We start from the raw sequence: 21,680 nt of genomic DNA, 5'->3' as shown, positions 1-21,680 counted from the left end.
CCCCGGGGCCCTAAGCCCACATGAGGGAAGCCGCGCCAGGAAACACCCAGGCTTCACCCCCGGGTTAGGCCGAACTCTACAGTGCGAGTGTTCTTAAATTCCTTCTGTTACGCTTAAAAGTAATAACAGAACTCATTAATTATCAGACACAACAATCGATATGTTCGGCCTGCACATGCATCATATTTCATCAAGGCGTCCACGTTCGTATGTTGTATTGTTCCAGCACTGCAGGTATGTACAGGAGTTGTATAATTACCTGCTAATATGTTGTGTTACCATCACTACCCCATGTGCAGAATATTTGCAAAGCGCCTGTGTGCTAAGTAGTTGCATCAATAAATTCATTCAAAGCATAGATGGATACGGCCTGCATATGCATAATATTTGCATAAATGCACGCTTGAGAGATGTATTTGCATAGAAACTGCATATGCACACCATTGTTTACATTTTATTTTAGCAGTTTTATGTAACGCGAAGTCGACCAGAGGGTACTGGCACGCTTTACATGAGCACCAGTTACATTACACATGAACATATTCATTTTTGGAAGACATTTCCACATAACAGTGCGTTGTTAACGTATTAATAACACTGCCTGCGGTGTTGGCATCATCACCTTGGATGCGGTATGTTAGCATCTCTGTCCCATGCGCAGAGAAATGCATCTACCAAATAGTTTCATAGCATATTTCCTTTAGTCATATTTATAAAATATGTGCACCAATGCGTGTATGTACAGTACATTTGCATCACTGCTGAACAATCAGTTCATTGTATTTCCATCATATAATAGTTCTGCAGAAGATATAGACCACGAGAGAGGCATTTTGTGGCAACTTCCCCGACGCTTTAAAATTCGGCACAGGGCCGGACTGTCCGATCTACCACTAGCTTCTCCCGATGGGCTGAAGGGCAGGGGGCTGCCTTGAGCAGGGTGGGCTGCTTTGACCCAACTCTCAGCGCTCCTGTTAGCAGCCTTCTGCAGGATGGGGCTGATTTGAACATTTTTGCCAAGGCTGGTTTTGGTTTCCAATCCAGCCCTTCCGGCGAGAACATATTCCTGTGAGCAGGCTCCAGTGTGCAGCCCCTGAGGCCTAGAGCAGTATTGGAGTACATGATTTAAGCCCTTAATTACAGTACCTTTCAGTGTACAGTACACAAACATGCCAGCCGGTTACTGATAAGACAGCCGCTGATTTACGGTCCACTGAGTATCTCTCCGGGCTATTGCAGAAGCGCGTGCCATGCTGATAAATCAGACTTCTGGAGTCTGTTCATATTTTGTGTGAGTCCTGCCCAGTCTAGAAGCCAGGATACTTCCGGTCTATCCCCACTCTCAATAAACAACTAAAATAATACCAGTGGGTTCTCTACGCCTGTGTGTCGTCCCCTCTCTTGCAGGCCCTGGCAGGATGACTTCCCCTTCAGCCCTGCAGCCATGCTGACCCTGCTTTGAAAGTTGCCTGAATCACCCGTGGCGAAGGCTTTGAAGCTGCGAGTCCCAGCATGCACTGCGCGGGGGGAGAAAGTGAGGGCTCGCACAGCATTAAACAGCTAAAATAATACCAGTGGGTTCTCGACGCATGGGTGTCGTCCCCTCTCTTGCAGGCCCTGGCAGGATGACTTCCCCTTCAGCCCTGCAGCCATGCTGACCCTGCTTTGAAAGTTGCCTGAATCACCCGTGGCGAGGGCTTTGAAGCTGCGAGTCCCAGCGTGCACTGCACGGGGGGAGAAAGTGAGGGCTGGCACAGCCCGAAAGTGAAGTGCACACACCAGGCTGTCAGGCGCTACACCCGATAAGGGCAGGTCCGCGCCGTTCAAGTGATATAAAGATCTCTTTAATCCATTCACAAGTTCCCTTTCCGATCTTGTCTCTCTGCCAAAACAGATTGGGTTACAACTTGCTTCAAAATGGGCTGCACCAAGGAAGTGAGACAGCCATGTCAAGGGCCCTAATGAACAAGGAAAATGGACTTGTAGCCCTGCTGAGCAGTATACAACAGCCAGATGCCAGTCACACTCCAGGATCGCGGTGCCACTGCACCTGTTGCACCATCGATCCCTAACCACCTGACCAGATGGAAATCATTGACAAAGTGCGCGGAAAATTCAAACAGAGGTGCAAGTGCACTGCACTTAGAACACTAAACACGTGCACATCTGCACATGAGGTCAGCAAATTGATGCACAAGGAATATGATGTGTTTACAGAAAGAATGTTGTAAGGAAAATGAGGTTGCAGGATAATTAAACATGTTCAGAACGACATCGGCTGTCTTAGAAAATAACTGTGAGCCAGGGGGTTGGTACATGTTTGAAAATGCCCAATTCGCTACATTTTCTGCAGCAGGTATTCGAGGCCTCACCCTCAAGAGAAGTTGCAGGAAAGTGCACCTCACGTTACACGTAATACCCCGATTACCAGGTGTTTCAAGTTCTTTGTCATTGAAAGTGCATGGGCGTATCCCGAAAACCACTCAAACTCAAGTAGCTGTCAAGAGGTCAAGAGGACACGAGTGTCTGTGGCATCCGAGACACTGAGACCACATCAGCGAGACATGCCCTTGGCAGGAGACGAGCCCTGGTGCGAGATCCTCAGCTACGGGGTCAAAAAAAGGGACATTCCAGGGTTGCAAAACAATCAGAATGAATGTCTAAGACTCTTAAAGGCGCATATTTGATTCTGGTGCAAGCCTTATTGTAAGTTATTGAAACACTGTTGCTTGTGAAGCTGTCAGTGTCTGGCACCTCCACACAAATTTTGTGTGGGACTGAAAGATTCTTGTAAAAAACTATAACCCTGAAAGAGAGCCCATAGTAAACATAACACACAATCTTTTATACTTCATGATGTTGTCACATATAGTCGTTGATATCTGTACTCACCTAATACAAAACACAGTGATGCAGAAGTTATTACTTTATCCAATATTGCCCCTATTACAGCAGTCGCCAATCTCATCCCTTCAACCATAAAAGGAGTGTGTGTGGCTCTGTGTGTGTGGCTCTGTGTGTGGCTCTGTGTGTAGCTCTGTGTTGGGCTCTGTGTGTGGCTCTGTGTGTGGCTCTGTGTGTGGCTCTATGTGTGGCTCTGTGTGTGGCTCTGTGTGTGGCTCTGTGTGTGTTTGTGGCTGTGTGTGTTTGTGTGACTCTGTGCGTGTGGGGGGCTCTGTGTGTGTGTGTGGGGCTGTGTGTGGATGTTGGTCTGTGTGTTTGTGTGTGGCATTTGAGAGAGATTAAGCTATTGGCATTGTAAATGACAATGCCATATATTTATCTGTTTTCAAAACCAACACATAAATGAAAATGTTGTCATTTACAATGCCAAGAGCTCTAACTTTTGCAAAGGTGAGACAGTTGCATTGTAAATGCTTGTTAGGCTGTCTGGGTTGCTAAAGACATATTGGAGACATTCAGAAAGCTGGTCTAGGAATGCATTTCGCCCATTGCTTACCATTTGTTTTGTGGTTTGTAACTCACATTTTCTGACTTTCTATTTGCTATCTTTATTTGCTTTAGGCTGTTCAGCTTGAGTTCATCCCTCCCATTGCCGAAACCTTGTTTACTGTATTCTTCCACAAACTCACTTTCCCGAAAAAGGCCTTCAAATCTTGTTCTTTATCTTGTCACATTTTCTGTGCATTCAAAGGCAGAGGTCAAATATCAAGTTCTTGATTAGTGCTCGGTGTAGAATGTTTTTTAGCATGCACACACAAAAAAAGAACTGCACTGATGTTTCAGAATATATCAGAATTAGTACAAATAAAGCACACTTCTTTTGTAATTCTTAAGTGTGGTGGAAACAAATATTTGATTATTATCAAAACACATCAATACACTAGATGATGACATTTGCACACATTATCGTTTGTGTGCAGTAAAACTGTATTTCGGTGCAAAAGTAATGGTCATTTCAATTGAAAATGTGTTTTCTGTAATGGCAGTGTGCTACCACACCATGCATATTCCACACTACGCTACTCCACTCCCCGCACTTCCACGCTATGCCACACCAATCCATTCTACGATATTCCACTCCACTACACAACATGCCACTCCTCTCGACTCCACGCCACTCCAGTCTACACCATTCACTCCACAAGACGCTTCTCCACTCTAAGCTCCCCCACTCCACTCCGCACCACGTTCCCACTCCACTAGAGTCTATCCCATTGCACTCTATCCCACTCCATTTTAGTGTGCCCCAATCTACCCCACCCCACTTCACTACAATCTTCGTCAATCTACTCCACCCAATCTACTGCATTCCAGTCGACCCCTCTTCACTCAAGTCTACTCCATTCCAATATACCCCACCCCAATTTACCCACCCTACTCCAGTCTAACCCTTCCCTCTTCAATCTACCCAATTTCAATCTACCCCACTCTAATCAATTTACCTCCTCCAGGCTACCTCAATCCACTCCACTCCAATCCATTCTACCCCACTCCTTTAAAATCTACCCTACTCTTCTACAATCTACCCCACTCCAATCTACTCCACTCTACTCCAATCTACCCCACTCCACTCAATCTACCCCACTCTGCTCCAATCCACCCTACCCGACTCCAATCTACCCTAATCCAGCTACTCCAATATACCTCGCTCCACTCCAATTTACCCCATTTCAATTTACCCCACTCTATTCCAGTTTACCCCACTCCACTCCAAATTCTACTGCAATCTATCCAACTCCTCTTGAGCCTATCCCACTCCACCACAATCTACCCCACTCCAATCTACCACAATCTACGTCACTCCACTCCAATTTGCCACACTCCAATCCACCCAGTCTACCCCTCTCCACTCTATTCAACCCCACCCCAACCCAACCCACTCCACTCTAATCTAGCCCACTCCACCCCATTCCAATCTACCGCACTCCTATCAAACCCACCGAGTCTACCCCACTACAATCTACCTCTATCAAATCTACTACAATCTATTGCACCCCACTGTACCCCAATCTACCCCACTCCACTGCAATCTACCCACCCCACCCGCTCCACCCCACTCCACTCTGACCCCGTCTACCCCACTCCACTCTAATCTACCACATGCCACCCAAATCTACCCACTCCAGTCCAATCTACCCCACTCCAACCTACCCTGCCCTACTCCAAACTACCCTGCCTGCCCTACTCCACCCCAAGGACCCTTATCCAATCCACCCCACTCCAATCTACCCCCACTCTACTCAAATCCAATCTACTCACTTCAATCTACCCCACCCTAACCCATTTTACCCCACTAAAGTCTGCCCCCCCCACCGCTCTATCCAACTCCACTTCAATCTACTCCACTACAAACTACCCCACTCCTATCTCACTCCAATCTACCCAATCTAGTCTAACCCAGTCCACTCTAATCGACCCCACTCCACTCTTCCCCCATCTACCCCACACTATCCAATCAACCCCAATTATATCTACCCCAATTCAATCTACCCCAATCTTCTCCACTCTGATCTACCCCACCCCAGTGTGCCCCACACCACTCTAATCTAACCCACTCCAATCTAACCCCACTCCATTCCATTCTACCCTACTATACTCCACCCAATCTACCTAACTTCACTACCCAACTCCACTCCAATTTACCCCACTCCAATCTACCCCAAAATATATCCCACTCCACTATACTCCAGTACATCCTGATCTACCCCACCCCAATCTACCCCTCTCTAATCTACCCCAATCTACTCCACTCTCCCCCAATTCAATCTACTCCACTCCAATCTACGACGCTAATCTACCCAACTCCCGTACTCCAATTTACCCTACTCTAATCTATCCCACTCCATTCTTCCCTACTGTACTCCCACTCCACTCTACGACAATCTTCAACAATCTACCCCATTCGACTGTACCCCAATCTACCTCACTCTAATCTTCTCCACCCCACTAAGTTTTAGCCATTATGAAGAGCAGCCACACTGGTGTGCATAATGGCTAAAACACATTACCAAAGCCAGTAGCTCTTGCGTAGGCAAGACCTATTGGCTTTGCTAATTCATGTTACACAGTGCACTCGAGATCTTAAATTCTTTTCCTCCATGGATTTTGACCTACCTTTTTTATAAAATACTTTTAAAAGATCTGAAATGTCTTCTGTCTAAACACCATTTTAAATCTGACATGTTGCCCACATGCTATTATTACCATGAGTTGTTAACAAGGCATTTGAGTTCAGTAGTATTTTTTTTTTCAAAACATATTTTATTGAAGATTGTACACAACATGCAGGTCTCTGTACCCCAGAGATAACTGCAGGACTCTTATGCTTCAATCAGTAAATACAATCCAATTTTCTAGCGAGGTGTTCAATCAACAATTACAGGAGCAGGAAATAAACATTGCCCCCCCCCCGTCGCATGGTCAACATTCTTCGTCTCTGCTTCCGCACAGTGCATCTAATCCTAAGGTGTGCATCCATTAGTAGTGTCTCAGCCCACATCTACCAGGGGGTCGTGATCTACCGGAGGCTCGAGCCATAGGCCCCTGAAATCGGCCCACCTTTTCCAAATTATGAAGTGTTTTCTTGGGCAGCCCCGGGCAACAAATATCGGCTCCTCCAGACCCATGCAAAAGTCAAGCGCCCTCTTCCATGCTACGGCCGTAGGGGCCCGAGTATCCTTCCATGCTCTAGCCACATTCTGCTTAGCCTGGGTGAGGCCCAACAATAGCAGATGCCTCTTGTATAAGTTCCCTCCCACCCCTTCTAATACATGAAGGAGGCCCAGTTGTGGTGTACGGGGGAGGTCCCACCCAAGCACTTCAGATAGTCAATTTCACACCCCTTTCCAAAATCTGGCCAGTGAAGGACAGCTCCATACCGTATGTAAAAACGTTCCAACCTCCCGCCCACATCGCAGACAGTCCGGGGAGCCTATCAGACTTGCCCGCCATAATCGTTGCCTAGTGAAATACACCCTATGGAGGTATTTGAATTGTATAAGCCGAAGGCGTATGGATATGGCGACACCCCGGGGCCCGGCCAACTCCTCCCTCCAGTCCTCCTCTTCCAAGGCACCCACATCTGCCTCCCAAGCCTCCCGTAACTTCTGCAGAGTTCAGTAGTAATTTTGACTTTTCATATTTATAGAGTGTATCATTTTTGTAATTGTTCTGCACCTATTCTATATAATCTTGTCACTCATAAAGCGTGCTGACATCGCAACGGTTTGGTTTGAGCTATATATTACCAATAACTAAATAAATAAATGATTTATACATTTAGGTCTTAGTGTGTTTATTTATAGTTTGGCATTTCTCTCCTTTTTAGAGGGTGTTCACTTTGTCAGAGAAAGGCTTGCTTGGATCTCCTATCCAGTACATCTGGCAGAAAAGTATTGGAAATTATATTTGTGTTACAGGGTAAGTTACTATGATTTCGAATTATGACACCTCATTTTTTACTGAATGTTTTTAATACTGCACAAAGATGTTATGTTTCCAAAATGAGTTTAGTGCTATTATCAGCTTATAAGGTCGCTGCAGAGCTCTTAAGGTACTGGACTAGTGGAAGCGCAGGGCAGCCTAGTCTTTTTTCCATTTCTGTTGACCTCATTAGACCCATTTAAGAAGCACGAGTGTGATTAGATCTGTTCCAGTACAATGAGGTTTGCTGTGCTTTCCTTCTGGAACTCCATTTCTGAATTGTGTTTCTCTTCAGAGACTGGTCAGTTGCAAAGTATTAACTAACCTGCTCTTCTCAGATCTGATCAGGCCTCTGAAACGCACTTTTATCCTAAGGTGTTTGTCTCATCACTAGCTCACTTATTCCGCCTGACATTAGGCTCTGCCGTCCACATCATTCTATCACTGTCAGCTACTGCCAAGCTCCATTTCACTATTGTTTTCTTGTTGTGGTTTCAACCTTTGTCCTCCACTATCCTTTATGCACGTGAGCTCTCCAACTTATGTTGCTCTATCAAGACACCATATTGTGTTGGTTCATCTTGGAAGTGTTTGCAGCTGTGGGCCTTTAGTTGGTCCTGTTGGCGCTTGCTTGTTTTAGTGAGGTGCTTCTTCACATCCACCACTATAAAGCCGGACATTTATGTATTAAACACATTCCACTCTTGCTTTGTGAGGATGTCTGGAAAAAAACATTAAATGGTTAATTCGTCAGAGAGGTGAAAGGGGGACTTCTCTCTGTGTTTACCATGGCATGGAATAAAGCATTGCAGCTGAACTAGAGTGGTTATGCTTTTTCTCAATCAGTCAGTCCAATATCATGTCAGGCTGCAAAAACTCTAAGGTATCCAGACTTTGTGCATACATGACACGCCTGCAGGGAGCCAGAAGGAGACTAAAGAAAAATGTTTGCAACACACTCTAACAATCAGGGCTGGATTGGGGAACCAAAAGCAACTCCGGCAAAAATGTTCAAACCGGTCTCTCTCCCTTTATCTCCTTCCGCTGTCTTTATCTTTCCATCCATCCATTCTCTCTCGTCTCTCTCTTCTCCCTCTCTGATCTTTCTCCCTACCTTCGCTCCCTCTCTCTCTCCCCCTCTCTCTCCCTCCCTATTCCTCTCTCTCCCTCCCTATTCCTCTCTCTCTCCCTCCCTCCCGCCCTCTCTGCCTCCATCCCTCCCTCTCTGCTGCTATTAACCTGAGGGAACTGGGGAAAGTGATAGAGACCCTAGAAGCGGACCTGAGCCAACCGGCCTCCAAGTACTCCAGCCCACCGCGGAAATGCCATGTGGAATAAAAGACCTGTCCGGCACTGCTTAAAATGTAGCAGACGGCCAAAGTTTTAGAGACCAAGCGAGAGTTTGTTCCCCTGTCTGACCCCAGCTGCCTGAACAAGATTGTTCCCCAGTGTGCCAGTTTGGTTCTCAGAGCCTGCACCCAGCCCATACCCCTTTGTGCTGCTGGGTTTACAAGGCCATAGCCTCGTTTGCCAATGTAGGTGCACCCTGTAAAGTACCTTTAAAAAACATTGTTGAGGTTTGGAATTTTTCGGATTGGCTACTCATAGCTAATTCAGACTCTACAATATTTGACTAACATGCTGTCAGTGGTTGAACTTGGTAGAATTGTAGGTGGAAATCATGGTATCCTTTGAAGGTGACCCAACATTTCCTGTAGATGTCAATGGTGGCCCTGGAAATGAGGCTAGATTTTCTTCAGTTAACCAGGACTGGAACCTTGATGGTATTCAGATGTAACTACAGAAGGTTGTCGACTGGTACCCCTGACATTCCATGTTCAGTGTACTCAGCCGCCACCAAAGTGTTTTCATCTTTTGAGATACTTTTGATTGTTGAGTCGCCCAGGACCCATCCTCCAATTCTGTACTCTCTGCTCAAGGGCAGCTGGCTTGGGAATGTAAATAATCAGTGCTGGCTGCCTGTTGTGGACAATGAGTAGAACAAATCAGGGAAAGAAGCAATCAAAACCTTGTTTATGCAGCTCACTTTTCTCTAAATTTCGACTGAATAGTGTTGTGGTAAATCCCTTCACATTGCCACACTTGTAGACCTGAGAACCTTAACATTTTTCACCGGAAGAAAAGGCTATGAGACTCTTTATGTTCTAGACTTTGATGGTCTTAGGACTATCAGTTAGTTTTTTACTTGATTTCAATAGCAAGATTTATATAGTACGTAAGCTGTTAGATGTCTGGTACGTAAGCATATGGAGGAGGTTCTGAATGTGAAGGGTAATGGATCATCACAATAGAGATGACAGCAATCAAAACATATTTCTCATTAATACATATTTACTGTGCCAGATCGGGTGTGGAAGTGTGGTTAATTATGAAGCACATTTTAATCACGAGAAAATTCCAATAATGGAAAAGGATTGAAATCTAGATGTCCCACAGGAGTGCTTGGATGTTGCAAGAAGATTAAGTTGCCTGAACATAATTTATGAGTGGGTTATGATTGCACACCAGATTCAGTAACATATAAAGAGCAGGGGTGAGGCAAATCTATGTCATTGAACTGATGAGAACAACATCACACTGTGTACCTTAATATAGATCAGTAGCTGTGCTATTGCAATGTATATATTTTTTTTTATTTAATTTTTTTTTAAAAACCTTTATTTACCAAATGCACATTACACAGCGTCTGCCTACAACCCTTTTGGGCCGGCCGCTATGACAAGCAGTCAAAAAGTAGAACACAATATACAGCGGGGGAGGCCGCTTCGCGGTTCATTATGGTGCAGTGCATAAAACAGCAATCAAAAGGATATCGAAGGTTCAATTTTGTGATTTTGTTGAAGTAAAACAAACAAAGAAACAAACACATGGTAGATCAATAGCAAGGCTTACAGGAGGGGGGGGGAAACGGGAAACAGTATACAAGAATGGAAGCAAGTCTACTATGGGAGGGGAACGATGAAGGGAATGTAGAATGAAAAATAATGAAAGGAACGTGATCTATGGGGAGGAGGGAATGGCCTCTGCATAATCAAGTGGTGGGGTACAGATGTCATCCTGGTATGCGTTCCATTGCGCACAGATCCTGTTCCACTTCCTAGGACGACCCCGTGCCTCGTACACCGTCTTCTCCCGAAACATGCACCAATCCATGTTATCTTTCCAGGCACTGAGCCTAGGCGGTCTATTGGAGCCCCAGAGCTGAGCTATGTCCCTCTTGGCGACCATGTTGCCCAGAGTGAACCAGAAGGTCTAAGCAGCCGTACAGTCCGTAGGCTCCCACACATTAAGCAAACAGCGTCGTGCCTCGGGAAGGAGGGGGACCCCAGTAACACGCCCCATCACATCATGGACCCTAGACCAGAAAGCAGAGATAACCGGGCATTCCCACAAGACATGAAGAAAGGTACCATCCATACCACAGCCACGTCTACACAGTCCATCCGTCGCAAGCCCCATTCATACCAGACGCGTACCAGTCACATACACACGGTGGAGGATCTTTAGTTGCACAAAACGAAGCCGAGCCGGAATAGCCACCTCCTTAGGGGAAGAAATAGCCATTTGCCAGTCTTCGTCATCCAGTTTGAGCCCATCCGCCACCCAGGAGGCACGAAGCTTCTCCAGCAGGTCAGCCCTGTTGTTAATAAGTTTTTTATAAATTAAGGAAATCGTACTGTCCGGGACATGGCCATCAAGAATACGATCCTCCAACGGGGATGACTGGGGGATGTCAGTCCCGGGGGGAAAAGCGGAGGATAAGGCATGCCGTACCTGAAGGTACCGAAAATACTCCTTAACAAATACGTGATGGCAAAAAAGGGCAATATATACATGACTTTCGTGGACTTAAGCTCTGCTTTTGATTGCCTTAACCACAGCTTACTCTGGTCTACCCTTATTGACATGGGCGTTGACTCTAACATCCTAGCCTTTATAAAAGAACTATATCGAGGAGCTGGGGCCAAGGTTCGCTACGGAAAGAACGGAGCCTGTACGAGCAAGTTTCCTATCAAAAAGGGGGTCAGGCAGGGCTGCATCCTTGCCCCCTTTCTTTTTAATCTGTATATTAACAGCGTCGCTGACTGCCTGGCCAATCTAGATGTTAATTACCCAAAAATAAATGGCCTCGCGGTTCCGATTCTTTTATATGCGGACGACGCTGTTATCATGTCCAGGACCCAACTAGGGCTTCAAAAAGCATTGTCAGCCTTTTCAACTTTTATGGGTTCGAGAGGTCTCAAAATCAATGTAAGCAAAACTTTTACAATGTGTTGCAGTAACAAAAAGAACATTTCCTGCAATACGTTCATTGACGCAACCAAGATCAGCCTCACGAAAACCTTCACCTACCTGGGTATACTTTTTAGCAGCACAGGTTCATGGAAGAATGCCGTACACACTCGAAATTTGGCTTTTATCAGACAAATTGGAGCCTTAAAGAAATTTGCCACCAAACTAGGTGGGAAACCGGTTAGGATTTTGTTGGACATATTTGCTGCCAAATGCGTCTCCACCGCAACATATGGAGCTGGTATCTGGGGTCTGGCGGACTGTGGAGAGATACAAACCAGCGAGAATGCTTTCCTAAGATTTCTGCTGACTGTTCCTCGATCTATTTCAACCACAGTCTGTCACAATGAGCTCGCACGTGTACACATCTCGGACATAATCAAAATCGCACCAATTTTACTATGGCATAAAGTATGGTCCTCGGAAAAAACGGTGTTGAACCAAGATGTAATTAAGGACTGTATGGCCCTAACTGACTCAAGAAAAATACCCTGGCTCGCCTATGTACAGAAATTTTTAATCTCATTGGATCTGGCTCATTTGTATATCAACCCGACTATGTGCCAAACTATTTCTAAAAAGGACCTCAAGGCTCACTGTTTAGGTCTACTTTCAGACAGACGCTCTTATCTCGAAGGTAATAAACCATCGATCGCTCACCACAACCTCTTACTTTATGATGCTGGCATTCCCCTTTATCTTTCCCCGATTCTTACAACCTACACGAGAATGTTGCTAACAAGGATGAGGACGGATTGTTTTTTCCGTCTATTAACATTTCCCACCATAAATGACTGGTCGACTACTCTGGTGGCCTGTCCCTGTGACAATGTTTCTAAGCAATCCAACATTCACGTTATTTTATTTTGCAAATTTTACGACTGGGGCAGAAGGAAACATCTCCTCCCACTCTTGAAACTGTGGGGCTTAAGACAGTGCAGGCCAGCCTTACTCAAGCTATACATGTTCGAAGATGAACTTACAATCATTGCAGCTACTAGCTTCCTGAAATTTGCAGTAAGGTGTAGAGCGTCCATGAATTAACTGTCTTCTGCTCCCCGACAGCCATAATTTGCACAACCTTAAATTTTTTGTTTCATTTCTAAAATTGTATGTTTTATGATTGAGCCTCGTACTCATTTTTATGCTGTATTAAATGTGCTTTTATGATTTTCCTTGTTAAAATCGAAAAAAGCTATATTTGAACTTGAACTACTCCTTATCATCCAGTTGATATTCCACCTTTAGGGCCTCAAAGGATTTCACAGTACCCCTGGCCCAAAGATCCTCCACTTTGCTAATCCCAATCATATCCCATCTATCAAACCCTTTCGTCCGCCACAGGTTGCCCAGCCGTTCAGAGTCATACAACGGGGTCATACGCGTCAATCTACCGCCCCAACCTGTAGCCACAGTAGCATCCTTCCAGGCACGCACGGCACATTTTGTAGGGCCAGTCAGGAGACGGAGTGGTGACTTCGAGTATAAAGCTCTATTGAAGTTGCCACCTGGCAACAGGAGTTTATCCAGGGCAAAGTCGGGAGCGGGCTCCGGAGAATATGTCACATGATTGATTGCACTTAAATGTGAGGCCCAGTAGTATCGTTTAATGTCGGGCAAAGCAATCCTGCCATCATACCAGGGGAGTGTAAGTTTAGATAAGGCAATACGGGCACTTCCGTCCCAAATCAATTGCCTCTGTAGGCCTTCGATCTCACGGAAATAGCGAGCGGGGACTGGGTCGAAAAAGTTCTGCAAGGCATAAAGGAACCTGGGGAGCGACATCATTTTAAAAAGTGCCGCTCGTCCCAATGGGGACAAGGGCAATTCACGCCACCGCCGCACATCTTGCTTGAGGCGACGGAGGGGAGCGTAGAGGTTTCGATCGTATCGCACAGAGGAATCCATGGAAACAAAGACCCCTAAATATTTAAAACCATCTTCCACCACCTGGATAGGAAACCTACGGGGCAGCGGGGGCAATACCCCCGCTATGACATAGACACATGACTTGGTCCAGTTGATAACCAGCCCAGAGTTCTTACCAAAGGAAGTGAGAACGTCGAAGAGTACGTTCAAAGACTTCTGGGGTGAGGTGAAATAGAGAAGGATATCGTCAGCGTAAAGCGAGACGCGATCCTCCAGATCCGGTGCCCACCGGATCCCTTTAATCGAGGGCTCCCATCGAAGCCACGCCGCAAGGGGCTCTAGTGCCAGTGCGAAAAGAAGTGGGGAAAGCGGGCACCCCTGACGGGTGCCACGTCCCAATGGAAATGAATCGGAGCTTCTGCCGTTCACCACGACTTGAGCTAACGGTTGCTCGTACAGGAGCCTCACCCATGCAATGAAACTAGGGCCGAAGCCGAACTTGGAGAGGGCCGCCCACAAATATGGCCATTCTATGGTATCAAAGGTCATTGTAGCATCCAAGGAGGCCACCACCGCAGGCTCAGTGAGAGTTCCAGCTCTCGTGAGAACGCCGTGGAGTCTACGCAGATTAAGGGCTGTATTTCGATGGGGTATGAAACCGGATTGATCCGGATGGATCAAGTCACAGATTACAGACAACAGCCGATTAGCCAGGACTTTGGCAAGAATTTTGGGCTCAGCATTGAGTAATGAGATGGGGCGGTAGGAGGTGCAGCGATCACGAGGCTTGCCTTCTTTATGAATGACCACTATGGTAGCCAAGCGCTGTTCAGACGGAAGGACTCCCGCCTCAAACGCATCCAGAAACATGGTCCGCAAGTGAGCAGCCATCTTGTCTGGTCGAAGTTTATAGAGCTCGATAGGCAAACCATTGGGCCCCATCGCTTTACCCGATCGCAAGGACCTGATGGCAAGAGCGATCTCATCTACCGTAAAAGGGGCTTCTAAGGCCAATCTATCCTCCTCTGATACACAGGGAAGTGCAATGTCACGCAACAATAAGCGGGAGTCGGCCTCATCACGGTCACTCACTGGGCTGTAAACCGTCCGGAAATGGTCCACGAAACAGTCAACAATCGCACCGGGATCAGACACACATTCACCAGTCTCACGGGTGATGACGGGCACCACGCGGTTCATCCTTTCAGCCTTGTCCAGCCACGCCAGGAGTTTGCTAGCCTTGTCACCCACATCATACAAACGGCCCAGCTGATTCACACGCATCACCCTAGCAGCATCAGTCACACAAGCTCTATAATCCGCCTGCTTCAGTTCCAAGGAGTGTAGAAGTGCAGGCGTGTCATCCCCACCCAACTCACTTTCGAGTGTAGTTATTTCGGTCTCAAGGGCCAGCACAGCCTCCCTCCTAGCTTTCCTCTCAGCTGCAATAAGAGACAGTGCGGAACCCCGTATAACAGTTTTGAAGGCCTCCCAAAGAACCGTAGGGGAAGCAACCGAACCTACATTCTCATCGAAGTAACAATCGATCGCCTTAATCAAATCCGAGCGGAGCGGAGGGTTCCGAAAGTGCCAGGGCTGGACAGGGGGAACTCTGCTTCCAGAAAGACCTCCCACCGAAACCTCGAGCAGCAAGGGGGAGTGGTCCGAGATACCCCTGGGGAGATGTCAGACTTCCCGCACCAAGGATAAGTTAGCAGTCAGCATAAAGAAATAATCAATCCTTGAGAGGCTGCCATGGGCACCAGAGTGGAAAGTGTATTGAGTTTGTGAGGGGTGTAACGATCGCCAGACATCTATCAGACCGAAGGTTTCCGTCATGTCAGTCAGCCACAGGGGGCAGCCGATCACACTCGCCCGACATCACCGAATTGAAATCCCCACCCATGATCAGCAGTCCATCAGGGAGCCCCAGGAGAGTCTTGCCGAGATCAGCATAAGTGGTAGCCTGCAGCCCCGGGGGAACATAAACAGCAACAATTACAATTAGCTTCCCCTCCCATCTCCCCGAGACAGCAGCATAGCGACCCCGATCATCAAGGCTGACATCATCAATTGCAAGGGCTAAAGAGGATTTTATCATTATACCCACCCCTCGGGAGCCGGACGTAAAACCAGCGTGAGCGACAAGCCGGTAGCCTCGACGGTCAAGAGCTTTACAGGCATTACCAATCAAATGGGTCTCTTGGAGTAAAACAACATCAGGGGCATGACGTCTTATAAATTGCAACACAATACCACGCTTGATCCTATCCCCCAAGCCATTAACGTTCCAAGAAAGAACATTCACGTCACCCCCTCCCCCCCCCCCCATCCCAAAAAGATTGTCCCAGCCTGACCCCCTCCTGGAACCTCAGATCAAGGATGTACGCAAGCAATATAGTACCATGTGAAAAAGGAAACAGAAAACACGAAACATAACCAAGTCCCCGCCACCCACCCCCCAACCACGAACCCGTTACAACACCCCCCACCCTGCACCCCTGCTGACTAAAAAGCCACCCCAAACTGCAGTGTGCCTGTCGCCCCATCTGAATCTACACAAAGAAACCCCTGAGGAGGAAGGGAGAAACTACCCCAACCCGCCCCACCCCGGGCATAGAAATAAGGCACATGATATAAGTTACTCTGTAAAGATTACGATCCAAAACCGGACCTCAGGGCCCAAAGTCAGTCCTGCGCCGTTGCGCCTCCGTCCGCACCTCCGGGGCCTCCGCTCTCGGCGTCGTCCTTTGGCAATGAGTCTAACCAGTCACTGGCACTGTCCAGCTGATCAAAGAAATAAGCACGGTCCCTGTACTCGATACGTAGGCGAGCGGGAAACAGCATCGCATATTTTAGTCCCAAATCTCTCAGGCGACGCTTCACGCCGAGGAATCCAGAACGTTGCCGCTGCACTTGAGGAGTGAAGTCAGGGTAAATCGAGACAGAGTTGTTGTCGAACGTCAACGGGCCGTGTTTGCGGGCGGCCTGAAGAATGGCGTCCCTGTCTCGAAAGTGAAACAGCCTAGCAATTATAGGCCTCGGGGGTCCCCCCGGCTTAACCTGTCCACCTGGGAAGCGGTAGGCGCGCTCAACCGCAAAAAACTTACTGAGGCCTGCGGGAGCGAGTTTAGCAACAATTAGCTCCTCAACCAGTAAATCGATCGAGGCAGCACCACTGTCCTCCGGCACCCCGACCAGGCGGATGTTGTTTCGTCGGGCCCTGTTGTCGTATTCCTCCATACGTCTGGTTAGCAGGTCCTGTGACGATCGCAGATTCCCAATCTCTGACTGCGCTTCCGCCATGTCCGTCACCAGACTGGAAGCTTTTAGGTCCAGTGCCTTGACCCTCTCGTTTGTCTTGGCTAACTCGGCTCAAATAAGGGTAACATCGACCGCCACCGTGTCTATCTTGGACACGATGGCCTCATATTGCTGACCCATATCAGCCTTGAGCCCTGCAATGGCGGCCAGTAGGTCTTGAAGTGACACTTCCGATGAGGTTGCCATGTCCGTCTTTGGGTCCTCCAAACCGCGGCTGGTAGCACTGGGGGAACCTCTCGGCTGTGTATAGCGATCGATCACATTAGACTGGACCGATCCCCCACGAGTGGTGGCTTTCCTGCGCTTCTCCATCTCGGGTTTCATCGCCATATTGGATTCAGCACCCCACTGGGACCTCCCGGGTGCGATAGAATGGCAGCGACCCACCGGACCTCGAAAGTCTGGTTTTGCAAAAAATGTCACAGACCACTGAGCCGGCACTGCGATGGAGACGTGCTGCTGGTGAAACCACCAAAACCAGGATTGTAGAGTAGGTCTCAGGCAGTCAGTTCAAGGATGGACAAGAAAGTGAAAGTGGCACACCATCGGTGAAGCAGATGCCAGGCAGCCGTTGTTGTTGCATTACTGCTCGGCCATCCGAAGCAGCAGAGTCCCCGGTCCCGTCCGGGGCCAGGCCAGAAAGTTTGAGACGACGTAAATATGGTCCCCGAAGTCCGATTCCGGCCCAAAAAAGTACAGCAGCATCAGCAAGAGCAGCACTTCAAAATCCCGTCAAAGTGACCAGGATAGCAGAAGGATAGATCAATAAGGGCGGCGCGGGTCTCGGGAGCTCTCTGCTCACGCGACCATCTTGGATGCCCGCGTAGCTCCTCCTCCTGCAATGTAGTTTAACAATATATGTATGCAGCACGTGCTATTCGAGGATGCCCATGTTCAACAATAACAACGAAGATCAAAGCGAACCTACGGGCAGTGCAGATCGCCTATAAGCGCCTCTACCCTGCACGCTTGAAGGTCATTTATATGGCCAAGACTTATTTTTTCAACACTGTTAAGTCCTAGGCCATGGGTGGAGAAACCACCGTCCCCTAACCCCGCGCCTAGGGCACATAGCCTGTGTTTAGAACCGTATTTAGGAGAGCTTGGGTCGGCCCAGCTCCCAAATCTAGGAAATGCAAGAATTGAAATTTGTATTTTAGTTCACACCAGGTCAAGATACACATGGAGACACTGGAACCCTCAAGGGTGCCCCCAGGCTGGGTTCAACCCCCCCGCCCCCTCGCCTACCAGGCAGGCGATGCACTACCAGAGTATACACCCACCCTATGATTGAACAGCTGATGGTACTCCTAGAATATGAATGAGTTGGTTTATAGGCAGGGCCAGTGGAATTATGCGGCAGGAGAGGGCACATTTATGTGACAGGGTTGAGTAAATGATGCTGCAAGAAAAGGCACATTTTGCATTTTGTAATAGTATTACTAAATTATTTCGTCTTTTTTAAACTTGGTAACAGTCTTTGTGCATTGGATGCACCTCATTAGTGTCAATTTAGCACCAATATATATCAATAAACAGCATAAAGATGACCAGTTCAGCTTTGGAAAGGGCCTTCCGCTGTGCATGAACACACGTTGTCACATTTCTTGTTACTTTTGAACTGTTTGAGCTAGAAACAAAATTTATTTTTGTTAAAATCTGCAGATTGTGCGTAGATGACAGATTATATGGTAAATGCATATAATCTATAATCCTGCGACAATCACATAATTCCAGTGGTCCCGGTTATAGGATCAGCACGAGGTAGTGGTGCAATACTTGCTTAGTCACTTCCCTGATCTGGACCTGCTTCAAAAGACTCACCTCCAGGGTAATAACTGCAAATGCCTTCACCTGGGCCAATATAGTTACTGGCGCATGCAGGGTTTCTTCAGTGGCTCCAGAAGGGTAGCTATACTGGCCAAGAAACAACCTCCCTACCTCATAGATAAATGCTAAGTGGCCCTTAGGACAAAATGGGGCAGACGGGATACCCCAGTAGCCAGCGTCCATGCACCTCCCAAACTACAGCGCAGGGTACATCAAAAGTTGGGTCCTATTCTGAATGAGGTGGGGTGTGATTGCACATGATGAGGGAGACTACAATGACGTAATGGAGTGGGATAGGGATGAGTGCCACAGGCATGATGACAACACAAGTACCTAAGGAGTTGGTGCGCTTCACACATGCTTTGATTCTCATGGATACCTGGAGATTCTGGCATCCATCTGACAGACAATACTTATTTCTTTCAGTAATCCACAGGGCCTCCTCATGTCTGGACTACTTTTTTGTGTTGATATTGAAGGAATGATGCTAATGCTTATGAGGGTACACTCGCGTATACAAATTAAATCGCATCGCTGTTGTCAAGTTTATCTGTCATGAACTCTCCAACCCGACTTGAAAATATTTGATCAAGCAGGTTCTGCAACCCAGGCCCACAGTAACTGATTGACAGGTCACAGGTGGGGTGACACGTAGCTGGCAAACATATGTGCGAACAGGAAACTCAAGTTCGTCCCCACATAAGTACAGCAACACCACAATGGTCCAGGGAAATTGGCCCCAATAAAGCACACATGGCCAGAGAGGTGCGTGCACTTCCCAAACACCATAAAGTTAGATGCCACATGGAGTTAGGAACACACAGTCAATCAGGACACTGTACACGCACCGATCATGTGCCCCTCATGCCGCACATCTGGACACACTGCCCACTGACCCACATTGTGTCCACATAAGGTCCAACCACTTGCATTTGTAGTCAAAGACCCTTTATCTATGACTCCACGGACAAAGCTCACATTCCTTCACCAAAAAAGGATAGCTGGATATACTTTTATTGTACCCAAAACTGTATATAAGCCTGCATAAATTGCTTGTACTTTGAGACAGTTCTCAGACTTGTCTCTGTAGGTTGTACTCCCGGCCGAAGTGTTTAATTAAACCAACTGTTCCTGTTTTGCCAACCGCCTCTTGTCTTTGTTTTTCAAGTTAAATTCATATTTTAGCAACATTTGTCCCAGGAAATGAGGTCAGTGGGTAAGTGAGATGGAGCTTTTTGATAGTAATCTCTTCTCCTCAAAAGTGAGGACTGGTTCTGGGGAATCCCCCATTCCAGGATGCTTGATTCATGGGCATTGCAGGACAGGGGGGGGTCATCTCAGCCCTGCAGGTAGATTCACAACTGTACTTTGAGGAAAACGAGGGATCAATGGCTTGTCCAGTCATACTCTGGGAGGCCTAATCCTGCTAAGGGACAAACCCAAAACATAATTTCTATGAAGAAGAGCACAGATAAACAGGTGAAGGTACTGGAGGACAAAGTATTGTCCCTCAAGTCTGCCTAGTTGCAGACTGCGCGAGTGATTAGTGTCAAGTTTGACGCCGTCCGGCTCCAGCGCAAAGGAGACACCGTTGGAATCTAGCTTCCTGTACACGCGATCTATTCTGAATGTGCTGACGCTGCCCTTCATTACGTATCAAAGATTAACACGGCACAAGTCCTCCACTTCCCACCGCTTCCCCAAGGACTTGGAATCCCTGACCCACCGGGCACGCAGCGTTTCTACTCCTCCTGACAGTGACGGAGACACCTCCCGTTACACGCCGACGCCTCCTATCCTGGTTTACTCGATTGTTGGCTTTACCGTTAATCAAGAATCTTGCTTGGTTCACGGGACACCATAAACCTTCGACCGCCTGTGTTCACCTACATTCACAGAGCGGCTTGTCATTCCAGAGAAGCCTATTCCGTCCCGACCCCCATAGGTTCTACGCTTAGCCTTTTGGGTGTGCTTGAGGCCCTGATGAGAATCCCCGACGAACTAAAGGGGATTTGAAACGCGTAGGCCTAATCTCCCACTGGTCTGCTTGTGTGTATAGGAGTCATTTCTACCTCCAGACTCCGTACCATCCTGTGTACACTACCTATCTGTATTATCCCTTAATGAATGGTGAAAAATGTAAAAAATCTATGGGAATGTACGATTTTTAAACAATTGTACTTAACTATTGTATAATTGATGCAGATCCAGTTTGTATTTTCTTTTTATTGTAACAGTAGTATGTGGTATGCTTGATCCTGATTTGAATGTGGTGAATGTGACATGATTGAGGTTTTGGAATGTTTGAAGTGTTCAATTGAATGTAGTTTGATGTGTCCGGATTTTTCTGATTTTTCTAATGCTTCTCTTTTCTGATGTAAAGATAAATTTTATAACAATTGTTGAATTTCTATATAATAAAATTGCGACTAAGCAGCAGTACCCGATCTTGAATTAATTTTCTTGCTGTGGGGGATTAGTTCTAGCATTAAATAAACATTATCAGTACTGGCACCTCCCTTTGTTATTAGTTGTAGACCGGGGCACAGGCAACCTACTTGTGGCTAGTGGCAGTTCAGAAGCAGTACAGAAACCTCACTCACAATGCCGCTCGACAGCATTATCTCTCGATGCAGAAGAAGTTGTAAAAAACTTGGGATAAGACAGGCTGCCTGCTAGCGTGGTTAGAAAGGTGAAAAAAAGGGAGGCCCTTTGGGTGGCCGAGATAAAAACAGAGAGTGAAGAGACTGTGTGAACTGACTGGTAGATAGTTTAAGCCTTCACACTGTATTATCAAACCCTTTATAAAAGTTGGTAACCCTGCACTCTGAAAGACATAGAGGCATTCCTTGGCGAGCTCCAGGTCCCAGTCCTGAGCCAAGTCGACTGGGAGGGTTGCGAAAATGATCTCTCATTGGAAGAAATCAGGAAGGTTTGATCCCTGTGAAATCGGGGAA

At 47.1% G+C, this 21,680-nt stretch overlaps 1 protein-coding gene across 1 annotated transcript in view; it reads left to right on the top strand.

Moving 5' to 3' along the window:
* WDR19 (WD repeat domain 19) overlaps positions 1 to 21,680 on the top strand; it is a 637,672-nt gene that overhangs the window by 5,802 nt on the left and 610,190 nt on the right. The window contains exon 2 of the mRNA XM_086963976.1: positions 7,292 to 7,383. Coding sequence (XP_086820102.1) covers positions 7,292 to 7,383 — 92 coding nt within the window. The remainder of the gene's footprint in view (positions 1 to 7,291; positions 7,384 to 21,680) is intronic.

Source organism: Lissotriton vulgaris, chromosome 3_2, assembly GCF_964263255.1.
Source record: "Lissotriton vulgaris chromosome 3_2, aLisVul1.2, whole genome shotgun sequence".
Lineage (NCBI taxonomy): Eukaryota > Metazoa > Chordata > Amphibia > Caudata > Salamandridae > Lissotriton > Lissotriton vulgaris.
Note: the sequence above shows the minus strand (reverse complement) of the source record. Positions and strands in the feature narration are given on the sequence as shown.